At 39.8% G+C, this 20629-nt stretch overlaps 1 protein-coding gene across 2 annotated transcripts in view; it reads right to left on the bottom strand.

Annotated features, from left to right (window-relative positions):
* The window catches only part of ADAM12 (ADAM metallopeptidase domain 12), a 187080-nt gene that overhangs the window by 54966 nt on the left and 111485 nt on the right, over positions 1 to 20629 (bottom strand). Inside the window, exons 6-10 of one of the 2 annotated variants that reach the window (XM_009325861.1) lie at positions 9901 to 10084; positions 5459 to 5524; positions 4475 to 4546; positions 2601 to 2770; positions 1281 to 1365 (exon numbers count right to left, since the gene is read on the bottom strand). In XM_009325861.1, the coding sequence (XP_009324136.1) occupies positions 1281 to 1365; positions 2601 to 2770; positions 4475 to 4546; positions 5459 to 5524; positions 9901 to 10084 (577 nt within the window). The remainder of the gene's footprint in view (positions 1 to 1280; positions 1366 to 2600; positions 2771 to 4474; positions 4547 to 5458; positions 5525 to 9900; positions 10085 to 20629) is intronic. The other variant, XM_009325862.1, reaches the window with a different exon arrangement.

The following is a 20629-nucleotide window of genomic DNA, read 5'->3' as shown; positions in this document are numbered from 1 at the left end:
ATACCTCAGCTTCCCTGCTCACCTCATAAATCCTCCCAGTCTGAACCATCTATACATCATCTTCCACGAATGCACACATCACCCCAGCTTGGCTTCTTGCCTACTTGTCCAAGAGACCACAAAGGAGTCCTGCATTGTGGACCAACCTCATCTTGCACGCTAGTTAAGAAGGAAGGAAATGCAGGGGCTTCAAGGGGCTGTATCTCTGGGATTACCCCCTACATGGATTGTCTTGAAGCAAAAGCCTCAGTGTCCCAGGCTCCAGGTTAGCTCCATGAAGCTTTGAAGGACTGGGAGCTTTGAGATCATGCAAACTCTGAACGTTGTGCGTTCCTGAGCTCCCACCTCATTTATGTAGGGATCTGCAGCTGAGGTGTCCAGCAGAGCTGGAGAGAACCACCACATCACCTAAGGTGCTGGAAATCTAGACAAAGCTGTAGGAAACACAAAGGTTTTCAGCATGTGCAGGCTGAACTCAGAGAACATCTGAGAGGTTTTAGGGCTCCCTGGCTTTCTGCTCTGAAGTTGAGCTCTGAGGTCACCAGCTGAGCCTGCTAGTGGCCTGCAAGCTCTGGGAGTCCACATCTAATTTTATTTAAAGTACTTCTATTGCAAAGCTTAGTTAACGCAAAACTTCTTTCCCCTGCTTTTGCACAAAATAGTTAAAAATTAAAAAAACAAAAAATTCTGAAAGAAAATATTCCAGAACAACTTCCAGAAATTGGCTAAGATGTTTACTTGTATGTTCATCATGTCTAGCATCTAACAACAGCATTACCAGTAATATATCTTTGAGAGAGGCTCAGATAGAATAAATGCTGTCATTGTTTGTTCTTGTTGTCTGGCAATGTAATAAAACCACTGTGCTGGAAAGACGGAAAATAAGGCCTTATACAGGAAACTCTGTAAATACAGAATAAAATCAATATAATAAAAGATTCAGGATAGACTGCTGTTGCCTGTAATGCTAGTATACCCAAGTGCATAACAAATACATCTTCTGGTTCTCATCCCTCACAGCACCTCAGCACCTGATTTAATGATAATTAGGAGTAGAGGATTCTTGCAAAGACGTCGTGCTACATTTTAACACAATATTTTGATGTTTTTCACTATGGAAACTATCATTTACAAGCAATATGCATGTAGATATAGATAATATTGAAACTGAAAATGGGAAAAATGGGGCTGATGTTCTAGTACAGAATACAGTACTACAATACTTGAGATTGTGTTGCACCAGTTGGGCCAGTTTCAAGTCTCGTGCTTTTACCACTTACCATGACGACCCCTCCAGACTGCTCTGCAGTGCACATGCTCATTATGGGTGCCATGCCAATGGTAGTCCCTTGGAAGTACACCCCACTGCAGGAGGGTGGGAAAGGAGAAGAAGAATCACAGAATCACCATGCAGTGCCAAGACACCGCCCTATTATTTTCAGTCTTGTATTTCTGCCCATCTCAAACAAAGATCCCATTTCAAATGTGTCAGCTCCAGACATTTGCAGGTTTAAAACAATGAAAAGCACAGATTAGTCATGTTGACTTGCCGAACTGACAATGACAGCATCTCTGCTACGAGAAAGATCCATTTGATCACCGTCTTTTGGGTTTACTACTGTAACAGGACCCTTCTTTCCTTTCCTTTTTCCCTGACTGAAGTTGGGAATAGGAATAGAAATAGAAATACAAACATAAAAATAATATCTCTAGCTCAAAGAACGGTATTTTAATGCAGTGGGAAGTTTATATGCTACTTGTAATACACAGCCTAGAATGTAATCATTCCAAACAAAGTATTACATAGTATACATACATATATTATACATAGAGCAATCAAATATCTCATGAGGGACAGTTTGGAAGGGCTCACTCTATTCTTACACAGATAATGTAAGAATATCTACGTAATGAGTAAAGAGCTCCTTTTAATTACTAAGATGTCAGGTATGTTTATCTGTATAGTATAAAGAATGGTTCATTAATCAAATTGATATCTGGTTCAAGAAAGAGGTGTTTCTCTTATTCACTTTTTTTTTTAAAAAAGTGCTTTTACTTTGAGCATGTTTACTCAATTACTTTAATCCAGGAAACAGCAGCAGGGTAAAAGATGTGTATGATTTAATTTTTAAGTCACAAATGCAAACAAATTGCCCAATTTAGACTGCATTTTAAAGTTTACCAAGGTCTTTCTACTAACAAACAGGCTTCACATAGTGCCCCCTTAGCTCTACTTTTGGGGTGAGGGCAGGACTGCCTTTTTCAGTGACAATTTAGACTGAGACCAGCTTAAACCACTTGTAAATTCATACCCTAAGTATTTACCAGCTTATTACACATCTACACTTCTACATGAGTTGTATTCAGGAAAGGCCTACAAGTAACAGAGCTATTGCAAAACTGTGGAAGGAAATTAAGCTGAAGCATCTGCTGAAGGGCTCTGCAAAAGGCTTTTATGTTTGATGTTTGCAGAGGGGAAAGACAAACCCTCAGGAGCACAGATGTACCTCCCAACAGCTTGGCAATAGGGGAAGAATTCAGTACAGTTATTCTCAAATCACTGAAATCCCAACCGATATTAAATATAGTGTCAAGTCTACCTTATCAGCTGTGCATTGTCATGGGGTTTACGAGGTAGCAGTTTTAGCTTTCTCCAGTCCAGAAACTCATGGAGGCTGGTGAAAGGGTCTTGAGAAATAGAGCACTTATCCATGTCATTCCATACTTCCACTCCGACCAGGGCTACTCGAATATTTAGTGGCCTATAGAACTAATGAGAAAAGAAAAATAGAAACATGTCTCTAAAACCCACTTTAGAACACGTTGGATTAGAATATTTCTACAGAAGCATAATGTGCATATGAACCTTTCTTGCAGAGGCTTAAATGACCTCTTCTCCAGGGCAAAAGCGAACACCTGGCAGGACTGACTCAGACAAAATATTTCCACGACTTACAGAAAACAGTTCTGACCTGACTAAATACCCATAAGGCATTCAAAGACATCCAGAGATATGCTACTTCTCTATGTCCCACCCAAGTTTGGTATCTTCCTTCAAGATGAAACGCTGCAACTACCTCCACATGTCCTTCACTTCTGAACAAACTTGTAATGGCAGATGACTCTCTCCATGGCTGCCCTCTATCACTAGCACCAATGCAATTCAAGAGGTAGAGGCATCTGTGCTGTACTATGGTTGTGGTTCAAAATAGTAACTGAAAATTTAGCCAGAGCCATCGAGTCTTGCTCACAGCAGATAAAAACAAATTATTTTAGCACTGTGGGCTACATACACTATTATCCTGCTGGTAAATGGCACAGTTGCTACAAGAGGGGAGCTGGAGCAGCATTAGCAATGGAGCAGAAATAACAATTCTAATGTGAGACTAATGTGAAGGATTCAAGAATCGATCAAGTCCAGATTTGGCTGACACTCTGAGAAAAGCATATACTAGATCTTTGTCTTGTTTATATGCATTACAGCCATTTGGATAACATTGGCATTTGCTGAGCATAAATTAAGCATGAAACATAAATATATTATAATGTGAAAAATCAATTCTGAGCAGGTAACATATAAACAACTGTCCTCCAGTAATAAGTCAGCAAGACAATTATGGAAGAGGTGGAGGTGTCTTCAGCAGCTTGGTTTTAATCAAGAACCCTTCTCCTTGAGTTATTACCCTTGAAGTATCACTTGATAAGTTCTCAGCTCAATTAAGACTCCCTCAGTTATAATTTCACTACTGGACTCCTAATTTTTTCTGGCCATACAGCACAACAAAAAAACCCTTTAATTTGTTCAAAAAACACTGTAGAGGACTCTTAGCATTTATTGTTTATTGTCAAGAAATTACTTCAAATACAAAAAAATCCAAATATACTGCTCTCACTCGGCCATCAACTTCTGCTTCCTTAGGCACTGCATATTTTTAATTCTGCCACTTTCCTTGGGCTACATATCTTATTGACCGTGTCTTCACAGGCCCTTTGTTGGCCTTGCAATTGGACCATCCCTTGCTGCTGCAAAGTACGTCGTTCTCCAAATTCCTCCTCAAAATAATCCTTTTTCTATGGGCTGTTCCATATCCCCATTCTCTTCCCAGGTTAATAAAATCCTAGCGATAAATTGTACATCTCCTCAGGAATAGTGCTTCCACAGATATATGCATCCGATATATAGCACAGCAGAGCTCACAGCTTAGTATGTTGAAGGGCATACAAAAGGTTTGTTTACTTTTTTGGTTCTGCTGGTTGGAGAAGCATTGCTCTGAAATACTGGAGAATTAGGAAAGCAGCAGGGTTAGCTCCTTGAAAAGGTGGATGGATAAGGAGATGTGGCAAAGGTTGTGAAAGCTGCTGATCTAAGCATGGTGGCTTTCTTAATTTACTAGTAGAAGAAACATAGATTTCACATCAACATCCTTCAGAAAGTGTAGTAAGTTTGGAAAAAGTGAAATGCTCATATTCTTACCTTATCAACATAGTTTGCAATTTCTATCAGCCTTTGCTTAATTTTTTCCACATCCTTGCCTTGTCTCTGAAACTTGGAATGTAAAGGATCAATGTACTAGCAGCACAAATATCATAGAGTTTCCCCCCAAGAGCCACCTTACTCTGCCAGCATTGTCAGTGATCTTTGGGAATTACACAGTGCAACCGAAGGCCACCGGCAGACTGCTGTTGGCTTCATGGGACCATGGCCTGCCTCAGAATAAGCACAGGCTATAGGATAGGACTTTGGTTCTCACGAAAAGGCTTTAAAATCCGTAAGTCTTGCATAGGGATCTTTCAGGGACTGATGTTTTGCGAAAAAGAAAAGGCTCTTCTGTTAGCTGTTTCGGCTCTTGCAGCAGAGTGATTGTAATTCCCTAACTAGCAGTGTTCAAGGAAACAAAAAAAAAAAAGTAAGTAGCAAAATAATTCAAACCAAGATTTAGATCTTTGGCTGCCACTCAACTCACTGGAACATTTCTACAGCCAGTCCTGGTTACTTGCTTTGAAGCTCTCATTGCAAACTGTCAGGAAGGCAGTCGTGCTTCATGCAATGTGATGGTAAAGTACTGCTTCAAAAGCAAGTGCAGGATCCTACTGTGTCATCCAAACAGTGACGGTCCCACTGAGGGCAGAGTCAATGGCAATGAAGGTTTAACTAGCTCAAGGAGATCCTGGGCAGTGAATTTGTATTTGCCTCTTCCTCAATTACTGCCAGATATCCCAGTTATTTGAGAGTCAAATTCCTTATGAAGTATTGCAAGAAATTTTACAATTGACTATCAGTGTAGTCCTATCTTAATAGTGCCTTCCATTGCTTAGCCCTAATTAGGGAAGAAGCTTTACTTTTGAAAACCATCATATTACTGTCTGAAGCACATTACTTGCAACACCATGGTAACTGAACTGAGCTACCCATTTTCTACCCGTACTTCCCATAACTTTTTAGTTTGAAGTTTCTTACCTCACGATTATCTGCTACAATAACAAGCTCCACATACTTCGTTGTCTTCAGAGTCTCCCTCTTGTACTGCCAAAAAAGATGAAAATAGTATTTTCTTTTTGCAATAAGTGACCCTTGGAATCAGCTCTGCCTCAGTCCAACAAAGTGCTTGCAAGAGGAGTTGCACAGCATCTCAGACTTCCAAAGATTTCACTACATACAAATTTTTATTGTATTCCTTCTCCTCATGGAAGTTTTCCTTTTATCTACTACAACAGAAACAGTCTACGTGATACTTAAAAAAGAAAACCCCAGGGTTTGATCACAGCAAGCAGGAAAGTGGTGCAAAGTCTCTCTCAACCTTTCAGCTTTTTGCAGTTGAAATGTTTGAGTTACCTTTCCTCGCAGGAGAATATAAGCTCTAGCAGAAAGACCTTTGCTATTTCCAAGTCACGTTTAAAGAAACGATGAGATGACTTTTAGCAAACATTTCACACAATAGACAAACTGGCTACTAAGAAAAATGAGATAAAGGGATATTGAGTGAAGCAGAGAAGAGATCAAGTGGTCAGCTGATAAAGTATGTAGGAAGAAAAACCCAAGAACAAAAACTGCAGAGAAAAAACGGAATGAACTGTCAGTGTCTGGGGAAGCAAACTAATACTCTAAAAACGGAAGGCATACACTTAGTTTTATATCTGTATATTCATATAAAACAGCTGGTCACACTACTTGCAGTTCTAAATGCAGGTCTAAAAGAATAGTAATCCTTAATTGCAAAAAGATCACTGAAGAAAATTAAATTATTTTGTAACAGTACTAATCACAGCACAGCTCCTCTGCTACCCTAAACTGAAGTGACCTATTAATGCCTGTAAAAGTTCTGTGATTTACAGCAGCTGAGCATCTATTCTATCATCCTCCCTTGTTTCTGGAATAAGACAATTAGGGAAAAGAGGTCTCAGCAGTATATCTGATCTTCTTGCCAGAACTTAAGGAGCTTAAACAGATGTATGACCTACTAATGACCATGATGTCTTGAACTAAACCAATGCTCTATAACCTAAAACATGACTAAAGCTTTCCAAAGCAAACTGTTCTAAGGCAAACTGTGTGTTCCCCTAAGCTAGGTCAGTGCTGGACATCACCTTCCAGCCAAATTTCACAAAGTTTTCTTCACATTACCAAAGTGTTCCTCTTTGTTATCTGCAGATTAATGATTTTGAATGTTTTGCAAGAAGCATTGTGTTTAGAGGAAAGTGACAGATGTAACCTTTAGCAACTCTGACTTTCAAACTCATATTTAATAGTGTTACACAGGCTTCAAACTACAGTAGCTGGAAAATAGTTAAATTCTGTTTGGACAGTATTTATAAACTGAGAAAGCAGTAAAAGCTATCATTAATGAACTAAACATCAATGATAAAAACACTTCACAGGATTACACTTATTAGGGGGTCTGGCAAATGAGCTGAGGTAGATATTCCTACAACTTCTGGTATTGGGGTTCTCTGTCACCTTCATGTGTTCTACTGGAGGCAACTGTCACCACCATGGGGTCATGGTGTGTGCATAGACTTGGTGCACATGCCCGTGCCTTGTCTGCCACACAGGTCATCAGCAGTGCCTGGTGATATGCCGGCTGGAAACCAGGACACCAAGTAGTCAGCATGTTCCTTCCTGCTGCTCCTGGAACAGCAGCAGATGCAATACAAAGGGCCTGCCATGTCTCAGTAGACTTCAGCAGAACCTACAGTGCTCTGGCAGAGCTCGATTTACCTCCCCGCAAAATATATCAGATGTGAGTGAGATGCCACATAGGGCAAATGACCACGTGGGTGTTGTTTGTGATAGAACTTATATCTCAGACACTAAAAGTCTAACATAAACCTGGAATTTACTATGTGGTCCTGATCAGAGATGTACCCCCAAGGTGCCTCTACTCTTCTTCCAAATGAAGAGTAAAAGATGAGACATGAAAATCCAGGTACAAAGATATAAGAAGAGATCTGTTACATCAGTCAGTTTAAACCATTTACTTTTTACCAAGAGTAAAACTGTTTGGACTGGAGAGAGTTAGCCTGAGAGAAATTGGCTAGCAGGGTATAATCATGTAAACCTCTGGTGACTGACTTGCATAACGAATCCATTCCTGTTATTTGCCCAAAGGCTATGTGCATTCCTTGGATACAATATTTATTTATAAAATATACCTAATTATGACTTCTTTCAGCTTGCTTTCTGCAGCCAACTGCATCAACGCACAATCCATTGCCTGAGTTAATCCTTCAGAATTAAAATGAAGAGTCAATAATACAGCCATGATAAATACACACGATGGGAGACAATATGCTTTGTTCCACTGACCGTTGTCTTTCTCCCCTGCTTCTACCACACCTGATCCTATCACAAAACTGCTGTCCCATGCTGCTGTAGCCCTTCCTCATGCTCCCCTGCCTGGGAATTGGCATGGCTTGGATTCACACTGCAGTGTTGCAGCCTCTTTCTCCGTGATCCACTTGCCCCTGACCTGTAATCCACCAGCACCACCAAAATGGCTTTTTTGTGTGGCTACAGAGAAAAAGCCATACTGTAGGGGCTGTCTTGCACATCAGGCTTGCTTTCTGTAGGATCCTATCTCAATGGAGCTCAACTGGAAAATACACTCCCTGCTGCAATTTGAGGGTCCACTGAGTTATGAAATGACCCAGTATTTCTAGAGACCCAGCTGCAATGGGGCAAAACGTGTCTGCACACATCCACTACATTACCTGACTTGCTCTATTAAATCTCATGTTTGGATCTGGGAAGCTGAGTCTACTGTTTGTCCCATTGTTCATCTGTATTTAAATTTAACTCAAAGGCTAGTCTAACTTTGTGATACATTGATCTCACAGTTCAGCTCTGCTCAATAAGAATTTAGTGTAGGTAGTTGAGTGAGGGGTCAGGGGAAAAAACCAAACAAAAAGCTCCCCCCAAACCTGTCAAGAAACCAAAAATTTTAATCATGCCCTGAACCTGAGACTAGATTTCTGCTTACTTCTGTCATCCAGTGTAATTTGGAGCAGCCTTATGTCTCCATACTTTGCAGGTCATCTTTATTCAGTATATCCTGACAGACTACTTAGTGGATGACAACATTGAAATGTGAAAACTCACTGTACACATTACATTTGACAACTTTCAAAATTCATACATTAGAAGTGTATCCAACATATTCATTATGCCTATTGTACCTATCCATATGATGTGACTGTTGACAGTTTTATAATTATCTCTACTGAACAGCAAAAATATTTTAAAGATATTTAAGGTGAATTCTGGCACATAGTTGAAGCCATCCACAAAATGTGAGAACCATGAGGGTAACAGTAAAATTGCTTTGATTGTATCAGCTAGTTGTATGCACGCATTTTATTTCAGTTTTCTAGCGTTACATTGATTACTTCAGTGAAATTAAGTCAAAAGTCACGAAGATTTTGGGGAAACCTTAATAAAGTTGTGAAAAGTACTCTTCCAATGTTTGCAACCTACACACATTTTTAGAAATACACTTAGCCCACAAAATGCTATATGCAAAGGCTAATGCATTAGATGTAATATTTAATATTCCTAAAATGTAAAATAACTTAATTCCACTACATAAATAATATGTAGGGATGCCATTTAGGTTGCTTTCCTTAACAATTAATCCGATGCAAAGGCTAAGTAGTACATGCAAGTATAAATCCCAATATGTGACATTTAATAAATGTTGAGGGCAGATTTGTATCATTGTATGATTTCTGAACACCTAAACCAGTCTTTTCTACAATCCTCATCCAATACGCAGATGAACTTATTACAGTATTTCCTCTTCCCGATTTTTAGCTCATTTAATTTTCTATGGTTTCCATTAGCTAGATGCATTTCACATTAAGTGCATTTCTTCCTACATAAACACAACTACAGTAATACATCTGTAGAATAATATAGTGAGAATTTGTTTTGCCTGCATAAGATACTTTCCTATTAGAATGTAAAGGTTCAAAACCTAATATTAGCAAAGTATCACAGCTATCATGTTCTCTTCCATTTTGGGTGGGCAAGAACTTTTCCAGACATTGCTTAGTGTTCTTATGGGGTCTTAAATTCTGGCTATAATCGTACATGAACAAAAATATATTACCATAATATGAAACCATAAACTTTTCTGCGCCATCTAATTATCAAAAAGAAAGTAAAAAGCAAATTATGCATGTATTATCAAGGAAAAGTAATAAAGCTTTAGCAAATCATGTAAGTATATGCTTAATTTTAAGCATGCACTTAAGCACATGATGTCAACAGAAGTTGACTATATGGTTTAATGATTTGCTCAGTAGGGACGCTTTGTAACAAAGAGTTATGGTAGGCAGTAATATGGAAATGCTACCACAGATGTACTCAGCAAACCAGAAAATAAAAGTGCATCATCCACCTACCCTGCCAGCTTGAGAATGGTGTGATGTGTCACTGTCATCAGCTCTCATGGCAGAGATGTCCAGCTGGTGGCCACAAGATCCCGGGGCTATTTTCAAACTCTCTGCTCGGTAGATCTTGTGTTCACTTGTAGCACCTTCTAATGGCTCCAGAATGTAGCTTTTGTTTTCAAATGCAATAATTCCCCTGCTCCAGAAGAGAACAGAGTAAGATCTATGGTTTTCAAGAGCTAACGTATGTTTGTCTACAACAAAGTTACAACAGATTTTAATAATGACGGAGTATGAAAAAGCAAAACACTGATTTACAATGTCATGGTCGAGTCGAGCAGGAAACATCAAAGCTGTGTATTTGTCACTGCAGCACACTGTACTTTAAAAGAAGCAGTGGCTCAAAGAAAATTTTCCTCATTTGAAGTGCTGTACTGTAGAGCAAAATTATATTTGTGTTTTACGTGTTTTCCATTCTGCCAGTGATGCATTGCCATTGCTGAGTGGAGTCACAATGTGTGTGCTTCTGAGGACCCATGGCAAACAGTAATGAACAAAAGCATGGTGAAATGCTTTTGTAAGAAAAGGTACAGAGTGAAAGTATTCATTATGATCTGCAGTGTGCATTATACCTTTTAAATCAAATGCTGATGCAAGCATCAATTCTGCCAGATGAAAGAGGCATTGCAGTATCAAAATGGATTATTAAATATTGCACAGTGGGGCAGCAGCATGAAGCTCAGATATATTAACCAGTGGATTCCTGCTTAACTCATTTTACTACCCAAAGTAATAATTTTTACAGCAATACCACCTGCTCTCTGAGGATCTCAGATTTTCCATCAATGAAAGCACTCTTGTTGCACTACTTTAAGCTACAGTATGAAAAGAGGAAAGAGGGGTTTAGGAAGACATACAACACCTTGCTCCAGGAAACATGTGGAAGAACCTAGGACACATAGCCAATTCTGGGCTTCACGTGCTGCCTCCTAACCAAACACCGCTCTCCCTGTATACTCCAGACAAGTCATCAAATAAAGCCATACTTAGGTTCTTGTGTTGGGTCCTGCCCAATTATTCTGAGCTGCTACGGTAAACCAAAGTTGACAAAAGGTTGAGTATCTTTCCAATTCCTCCTGCTGAGGAAGCTGCTGGCATAAGGCTGCTCTTTCAGCTCAGCACAGGAAATCTAGGCAGTGTGGTATGGGTGTCCATGGTCTGTGCATGCTGGAATAGGATTTCTGGTACTATATGGCATAAAGTAGGATGATCTCCAACAATACTGCTGGAATTAGTAATTATAACTGCAACTGTCGGACCACAGAGTAAGAAGACTGCTCTACTGTACATCAGGACTGGCACAGCATAAGAAGGCATGAAGTAGGTTTACAGACAGGGCTCAGGCAGAAGTTACTGTAAGAGAAAGGAATTTAATATTCTGTGCCTAACTTGCAAGTGTCTAACTTGCATCCTGAGCACATACTGCCAACCACACAGGAGGGTCCTAGATAATTCCTACATCAAGCTGGACATCAGGTTTTGTTGGGTAACTGTGTGACTAGAGAAAGGCACCCTTTAAAACCCATTTCTCTTCTCTAAACTAGGGATAAGAATTTGCTTATGGGATATTGTAAGCATTCATCAATTAGATACTACACTGAATAGTGCACTGCATTACTAATTTCTTCACTGTCTTTAAATTATGAAGGCATTAATCCCTAAGCATTTTGTTCAGCAGCAATAATTACAATCTACCTACCTGCATTTCCATGAAACTTTTAATTGGTCAAGGCATTCTTCCTCAACTCCTCCTCTAAACTGCTCTATACTGTCTATATATGCTATTAAACAGCAGTAGTTTTCAGCCCAAAGCTGGCTGTATTTTATTAGTATGTCTTTCTGGTGCATAGGAAGTGTCTGCTCTTTTTATTTCTGTCTGTACTGCAACAAAGGTAAGATACTGCAGCCATTGTGAGACCAATATGGGTGTCTATACAATTCTTCTGCAGAAAGCTAAAAAAAGCAAAAAAATGAAAAAGAGGAAGGACCCAGAAGCAGGTTAATGACACCATAAAGACCGATTTAAAAATAAAAAGTAAAATTATTAGGAAAAAGCTGCCCTAGCTAGTCTATTCTTAGCAGGATATGATGAAGAAACTCAAAGCCTTTGGCCTAACCAGTTAACTGAAATTTTAATTCCAAGCTGACTGCACAGTTTTGCTACAAAACATCACTAACATCAGTTCAGCCAAGCCAACAGATGACCATTTTACTGTTAACTGGAACAGCTAGAAGTCCAAGAGAAAAAAAAAGACCGGAAACCCATGATATTAAAAAGGCTGTGCCACAGCATTTCCAGGAGCCTGCTTTACTGATCTGAACCAAGAATCAGGGTCTGATAATTCATTTGTAGCTTCCTTAGTACTCTTGGCAAATCAGGTAAGATATATTATTTACCCATCACACAGGCATGTTGGGTATGATGGATCACAGTTGGAAAAGCAGGACTGATTTATCACAGCAACCCTTGTAGCTACAGCTAGGATACACTATAGCATGCATGACATATGAGAAACCTCCGAGCAGGTCATCCCATGAGTTGAGTAACCTTACACCCTACAGTTCTAAATTATTTTCAGATCTGTCTTATTCCTTGAAGAATTTAGGAAACTAGGACAACATATTCCCTTTACTCCAATAATCAGCAACTCTGTAATCAGCACAATCAAATATGGTTTGTTGTCTTTCCCTTGCGCAATTAATCATTTAATTTTGGACGCAGCTGGAACCAGCAATGGAGGCAGAAGTCCATTAGTCACTGTTTGAAATGGGCCAGCCTGACCATCTCCCTTTACTGACAACTCAAAACCAACATAAAACCATGAAAGGTTTTATTTTTAATGTTAAACTTTATCCTGTTTAGAACATGGACTTAAAAAAATATACACTTAAAGAATTTTCTTTAATTATTCACACTAGAAAGGGAGAGACTTAGTAGTATCGTTTTACTGGGTAAAGCGCTCTCTCTCTCTCTCTCTCTTTTTTTTTTTTTTTTTTAAAGCCACCATCTTCTTGTCAAGAGTTCATAGCCAAAACATGCCACATCAATGCCAGGTTCCCAATGTACCCCTTGTATACCCAGCTACTGTCTAAAATAACTAAATAACCATTTCTTTATCCCTCAATTTCTTTAGCTGCAGAGGATATGGACAAATGATCAGATATCAGAGTGATTAATTTTGTTTTCTACTGAGCATGCCAGAGCCAGGGCAGCCTATTCAACTTGCCACTGAGACTCCCATCCCAAGGGACAGCATGAGCCTTTATGAACAGGTCCACCTTTGCATACGAAGCAATCCCATGGTAAAAAAAAATCTGTAGCTTCCGCATGAAGGAAAATATACTTTTCGTTTAATGCACACTTATCCTTTGAGTGCTGCCTACAGGATATCAGCACTTGGCTTGTGACCATCTGTAATAAGATAATGAATATCAAATATGAATTTTCTTGGCCAGCTCTCTGTTTTTGACTAATTTTCTTTTCCTACAATTGCATTTTCCCCCCATTGATCAGTGCCAAGCACAGCACCTTAAAAATGTAACTAGTCAAAAGCTATTGTTTCTTTCTTTTTTTGGTGTGGCAGGATTAGATGAACAATACCTACCAGTCATTCAGTACTAAGAATTTGATGCAAATAAAATAAATCCATAACTACTTTTTCCTTCCACTCTTGTCAGGTGTTTCAAAAAAGCCGCTGTTACTCCTCCACCATTTCTGCGTCTTCCTCTTGAACATGGTTCTCCCACACTCCTGAGTCAGCCTATGTTCCCCAAAGAACAAGATGGTGCAACTTTTCCATTTCTCAGGAGGCATTAATGTTAAACAATGTAATGTTTTTCAGTGAGGCAAATAGACAGTATATTAAACTACAGATTCCCAACCAAAAATAATACAAGGAATCCCAAAGGGATTTCAGCAACTCTGCGGGTACTCAAGAAGTGGCTATTCTTTAAGGCCAACTTCTACCAAAATCTGTGGGATTTCTACCATTACCTCTACTAGGCAAAAGACTACCAGAATTCCCAAGCTTATAAATATTTGGGAAAAATGCAATATAAAGTATACATTTTTTGGTCTCCAGGTATCTAAGTCATGGCATCTGTGTTTTCCCCAGTCCTAAACTATACTGATGCTGTGAATTCAGAAAGATCTTGCAAATGAGCTGGGCAAGATAGACAAGGCACGGTTCAACCCCTATCTAAAACTATCGGGCTGTCCTTTTCGTCACTGGTAGCAGAGAGGGAGGAAAAAAAAAATCTATACCATACAGCATGTCCAGACATCAGTTCACAGGCTCTAAGCCAACTGGAAGCAGCTTCAGTGTGATCTTGAGCCTGAGCTAATATTTTAAGCTACCTCTCAGCAGAGTTTGAATCCTGCTCATGTCTGGTGGTCAGCAACAAATAAACCACATCCACATTGCTGCTAATCAGCTCTAAACATGAACGACTCATTGGTATTTGCCTACTGTATGCCATTATATGCCATATGGACACATGGGGAATGTATATATGAGATGGCCTATGATGGGAGAACTCTCTCCATCTCAAAGAAAAAGAAATTGAAACATAACAAACAATTAATTTGTTATTAATTGCTGCTTAACTTGCCAGGAATCTCTCAATTAGAGAAATGCAATTTGATGGAATAATTCCACTATTTAAATTGTCGATAAAGTCAAATGTGATATTTTTTTCTCTTAAAAAGAAAAATCAAAACAAAACCTAATGCAAGGCCAGTTGTATTTCATAAATCAACAGGCTTTAGGAAATCTCAAAATATAAATGGGATTTTTCTTTTCCAACTTGTCAGCAGAAGCAAAAGCCCTGCCAACATAAACCATCAACGCATACTTGTCTGAGAAATTGTGATGCTGAAGTAAAACTTGGCAAGGACAGCATTATACAAAACTTATATATTATTCTGCTGTACTATACAGGGAAAGTTAAGTAAATCAATAAATCTGATATCCATGAATGCAATTAAACATTTGGTTTTAATGAAGCTCAAAGATATACTCGTTTCTAAACAATAATAATAATAATAAAAAGCTCTATTACCACTAGAAGAGGAATGTAGATGTTTTCAGTTTGTAAGAAATTAATTGGACTATAGAGGGCTGTCATGCTTACACACCACATATTCACATTAAGTCTGCCTCTGCCCAAGACACAGCGAAAGACTGCAGTACTCCTGTGCCACCTAAAAACCTACAGGACCTTCATTTTATAATTAATGCTACAGCTTCAAAAGTAAAGGGACCGATCCCACAGCTGTACCACCTCTTTCAATGAGAGTTTTAGGTGAATAGGTAACAGAATTGGAGCCTTGCAGCCCTGGAGTGTTGTTCTCATGATGCTCGTGATGGAGGTACAGCAGTTACTCACTGCAGTGTTTTTCAACATGCATGATATCAGAAGGTGATCCGTAAAGTGATAGGGCATTTTTATTTATTTTTCTTATCAATTCTACATTCTCAGGACTTTGTATAACAAATTCCCAGGCAAGTAAGCAGGCAAACAAACAAAAGAGTAAGAAAAATGAAGTAGTGAATGAAAACTTCACTTTTAGTCTGTTTTAATTAGTTGCAGATTAATACTATTGGGATAAATGAACAAGATGATCTGTGGACTGTTTTTCTAATGGGCTAGGTGATCTTTAGATATTTTCCAAATTGTTTGGTCATTCTTAACTTTAAAGGACCGGGAAATACGGAGAATGGGAGCTGGACTCCAGAAACAGAAGTACTCCTGTCTCCACCACTGCCCCGGGCAGCCTTGGACAGGCAATTCACCTCTTGCTGCACCAGTTTCCCACCTTTAAAATGGGGTAAATTTTAGTAACCACAGACAATAATTATATATTGATGAAAAGCATCGCACAAGACCCAAGTGATACCGTTATCCTACTATATTGCACATCAGGATTCCATTAAAATAACAAGTCACACCCAAATCAACAAAGGGCAACATCTCAAAGGGAGGTTAAAGCAGTAGCATTATTGGTTTTACATATTGCAGTAGTGGAGAGGTGTTCTCATGCAGACACATCATTAGTCAAGTATGTCTTATTCCAGCCAATGCCTTTCATTAACCTGAAAATATATTCTATAGCACTGTGTCTAAAATGTAGTCATACCCAGAGACTACTGTAGCACGCACTTAATCCTTTCTCAGTGCAAGACAGATTTGTCCAGAGTGAATGCATATTGGTCTGCAACTTTGATGCCTGAAATTTAAGCAAGGAGTTACTTGAATCGAAAGCGATAATGGAATTTCATGTCCAGCATTTGGGTTGCAAGAAACAGCAATTGTGTTATCAGAGAAAGTGTCACGTGAACTCAACTGGGAAGGTGACAAGACAGACCAAGGAAAGCAGAGAAAAAAGAAGAAGGAAAGAAACATTGGCATCAGTGCCAATTTAGTGAGCACATTTTATAGCACTGTGCAGCAAACGGTGTAACGATAGAAGGCGGCTTGATTCAAACTTGCACATCACATTAAGGCTCATGGGATGCTTTTTCAAGTCACAAAATATATAAAAATATTTTTAGTTTTAGTTTTGTTTTTTGTTTAAATTAAGTGCTGTCAGACACAGACTTGATGGAGAAGAGGCAAGCTCAAACAGCCGAGTACAGATCAGCTATCACGCTTGTCCCAGCAGTAGCAGTGATGCTTGGGGGATTACTGTGCACCTGGGGACAGTGTGCACACAATTGTCAAAGAATGGACATAATGTTCATCTCAGATCACAGAGGTGATCGTGATCCAGGAGCTGTTTACTGCTTGAACAGCCAGAATGAAGAAGCTATGAAACCCCAGAAGCTGAATGCTTTCTAACGTTAAGCTCAAAAACCTCCAGTAGTTTCATGGTCAGATAAATTACAAACCATGCAAGATGTTTATATGAACTAAAAGCTCTTCAGAAAGTATGGAGAAAAAGCACACATCCAAACCGGTGCTTTTCTCAACTGAGTTTTTCTCCTAACTTCTTTTTTGGATGAAATCTCCCCTTCTGTGGGGAAATCATGCTTGAGGAGTCATGAGGAATTTAAATTTTTTTCTCACTGGTTTCCTACTTCCATTCCTTTTTTAAATAGTTGATGTCTGGAGTGTCATATTTAAATCCCTCTTCAGCTGACTGTCTGGGATGCAGTGAGTTCAGCCAGACCATTTGAAAAATGGATGGCTCTAGTATTGGCGGCCTCATGTAGCATAACTAATCCCATTAAAAATGACTGTCTCTTCAATTCTGGGGCCTTATCCCCATCACTGTCACTGTGGACACAGCATCTTTCCATCACTGATGAGGCTGGACGATGACTGAATACTTTTTGTATGTGTGAATGGGCTTATTATCTAGCAATTGAGTAACTCAGGGATTCTTAGGATTTTCAAGAGCATTTTGGTGTTTCAGGAAGAAAAGGCTTCCCGTGAGATTTGTATCCTTAAACTACTGAGGCATTTCTGAAAGCACCTCTCAAGCTCCCCCCACCAGAGAGATCACTAGGGATGCCTTTGCAGCTGCACGTCCCCATGCCAGCATCCTCTGCCAGCCCCTGGACCACTGAGATTATGCTCTTCAGGCTGCATTTTTGTGCGTATTTGCTCGGTTCTGCACTTGCAGAGAAAGTAATAGGGGAAAAATCATTCAAGTCCATACAAATTTATCACAGAAGATGTGTGTGGTGGCTACAGGCCAAAATTATTTGCTAAAAACTTGAAGAGCCTCCAAACCAGATAAACAGAAGGGTATTTTCTGAGGACAGGAAGGAAACGACTTGACTTTGTCGTACCTTCACCTTCCCACAAGCTTTGACAGTCTAATTGGCTTTCTTATCCAGATGCAAGCGCGGGAAATCCTGATTACCCATTGTTCCCATTTCGTGCATTCAGCATTTACCGTCTCCTCTCTGCCATTCAGCTCTTCTTCCTCCGGAGAAGCCAGCAGGATACAGATTATGGCATGATTATATTCTCCTCTAACCTGCATTTTAGGCAGCTATCAGTGTCAACCCAACTATTTATGCCATTGTAATCCTATGTGAAGTGAGGCACTCAAATGTTATGTCTGAGAGAATGTAATATAGCTGGAATGTGTGAGTGTCCGTGTATAAGAGAGCCGAGTCTACTTCTTACTTATCTTTATATCTCACTCCCTCTATCTGCCTCAAAAATGTCAACTAGTCAAACCTGTCTTAGTTCGCAGATTTCACACTTTATTCTTCCTGTAGCTCATCATAGACTAATCACATCATCATATTTACAAGCTAATAACACATCTCAAATGCTCAACCATGTGGCTGCACTGTAAGTAAGAACTTGATGGTTGTGTTTGGTCAGAGCAAGGTTGATCCAGTCCAGCACCTTGTCTCTGGCCCCGGCCAACACCAGATACTTAGGGGTAAGATATAAGAACAGAACAAGCACGCCCCAGTTGGCATCCCCAGCTCTGACAAGCATGAGTGTCAGGGACATCTTTGGGTTTGACAGCCCTGGAGAGGCTCCCCCAGCTCCCCTCCCCAAATTGTTTCATCTTTTTTGAATCTACTGATATTTTTTACATTGACACCCATCTGTGACAGTGAGCTCCACAGCTTCATTATGTGGTGAACAAAAAAGTACTTTCCTTTGCTCTAAAGTTTCATTTGATGTCTCTTAATTTTGGGGTTACAAAAAATACTCAGCAATTGTCCCCTCTTCAGCATGACACTCAACCTCGTTTCATCATACCCCTTATCTCCATCACCTCCTTTCAAAAGTGACAAGTCCTAGTCTATTTTCTCTCCTTGGATAAAAGCTCTTCCATACTTGTGATCATAATTTTTGCCCTTCTCTGTACTTTTTCTGGATATAATGCTTCCTTTTCTGAGATGGGGATGGGGAGGGGAAAACAAGAACTGCATGCAGAATTCAAGACGTGAGTGCACTATGGATTTATAAAGTGGTGATGAGGGTTTTTGTTCTATCCTCTATTTCTGTCTCAGTACTTCCTATGATCCTTTTTGCTTCTTCGACTACTGCTGAGCACTCAAGGCTTCAGAACATGCTAAAATGTGGAACCTATTCTTTATGACTAATTTAATGTCTTTTAATGAACTCTCCTAATCTGGGGAAAAGACACAGTCCCTACCTATCCACAACCGGAACAATGCCCAAGGTGCCTGTCTTGTAGGAGTGGGATGATATTTGTGTTCTGAGATTTTAGTGAGCTAAGAGCTTGCACTTCCTTTCATTAGATGTTTTTCAGGCACTTAAACTTTAGCCCCATGCAACAGCTGTGTGGGGTAGGTAAGAATCATTAAATGAATTTCATAGATGGAGAAATTGAGACAGAGAGATTTGTCCAGTTCACTTAGAAACTGTCACAAAGCCAGGAACAGACTGAGACCAGTCTCCTTCCACCAGTTGCTGCAAGCGAAACGACTGCCCCAGGGACTGTCCTCACCCGGGGCTCCATGGCCACACGATGTCTTATGTCTTTACCGTTGCAGCTTGCATGCAGCAGGTATCATGCCATGGAAAAACAAGAATCCCTACTCCAGCAAGTTGGTGGGCAACTACAGCATCCTATCCTATCCTATCCTATCCTATCCTATCCTATCCTATCCTATCCTATTCTATCACTATTCTTTCAAGCTGTATGTAATACCAGTAAAGTTGCCAGCAAAGTAAGCCATGAAGTCGTTTTGAAGTGTCCTATTTCTTTTCATATTATTTCAGACTGGATCATGTCCAGTAAATCATAGAATCATAGAACAGGTTGGGTTGGAAGGGACCTTTAAAGGTCATCTAGTCCAACTCCCCTGCAATGAACAGGGACATCTTCAACCAGATCTTTCCACCCAAATTCTCAAGGGACACATTGCCACAATAATGTTTTGGTGGTAGAGGTACACGGTGGCCTGTGGGCCTGATCCTGGAAGATGCTTAGTGCTCTCAGGACCTCAGTGCAGCTACTTGGGATTTCACACCACCTGGCCTTTTATTCCTAACCAGTTTTAATGAGAAAGCCTGTATGGTTCAAGAGGCTCACAGTGCCTTATGAAACCTTTCAAATAGACATTGCTGGCTCAGATCAAGCACAGGTAATGACTGGAAGTTATTACTATTGGCTGTCAGGCTGCGAAATGAGTTTTGTGGAGTAAGTCAACAAGCACCCTTACCACAAACTGTTATCACTCATGGACACTCTCTTAACCAACCTCAGCAGTGAATGCAGCAGCTAAATGGGCACAGATACTGAGATACATCCTCAGTTGTCGTCCTACTAGAGCAAAAACAGGCATTGGCAGGGAAACTTCTGAAAACTTGTACTGAAAAAGATGCTGCTACACTTTTCCTGTGGTGAAGGAGCCTAACACTGTCAGCTTGCACTCTGGGGATCTATCTGCGACAGTGCCAGATGAGAGAAAAATGTCACTGCCAGCATATGTTGCCTTGACATACCTGACTACCTAAAACTGGGAAACGACTCCATGAGCTCAACAATTGTAAAAAGAGCACATTAGAGAAGAAAGAAAATGCTTTTGATGTGGAGCAGAGTAATTTCTCTTGAAAGTTCTTCATTTCTTAGGTAGCTCTGGAACAAGACATTGGTGCACATGACCCTGTCCCACATGGTGCAAATTTTCCCTGTGGACCTTGCAGCAATGCAATCCCTTTAACTACAATACTGAGA

Source organism: Pygoscelis adeliae, unplaced genomic scaffold, assembly GCF_000699105.1.
Source record: "Pygoscelis adeliae isolate BGI_AS28 unplaced genomic scaffold, ASM69910v1 Scaffold4, whole genome shotgun sequence".
Lineage (NCBI taxonomy): Eukaryota > Metazoa > Chordata > Aves > Sphenisciformes > Spheniscidae > Pygoscelis > Pygoscelis adeliae.
Note: the sequence above shows the minus strand (reverse complement) of the source record. Positions and strands in the feature narration are given on the sequence as shown.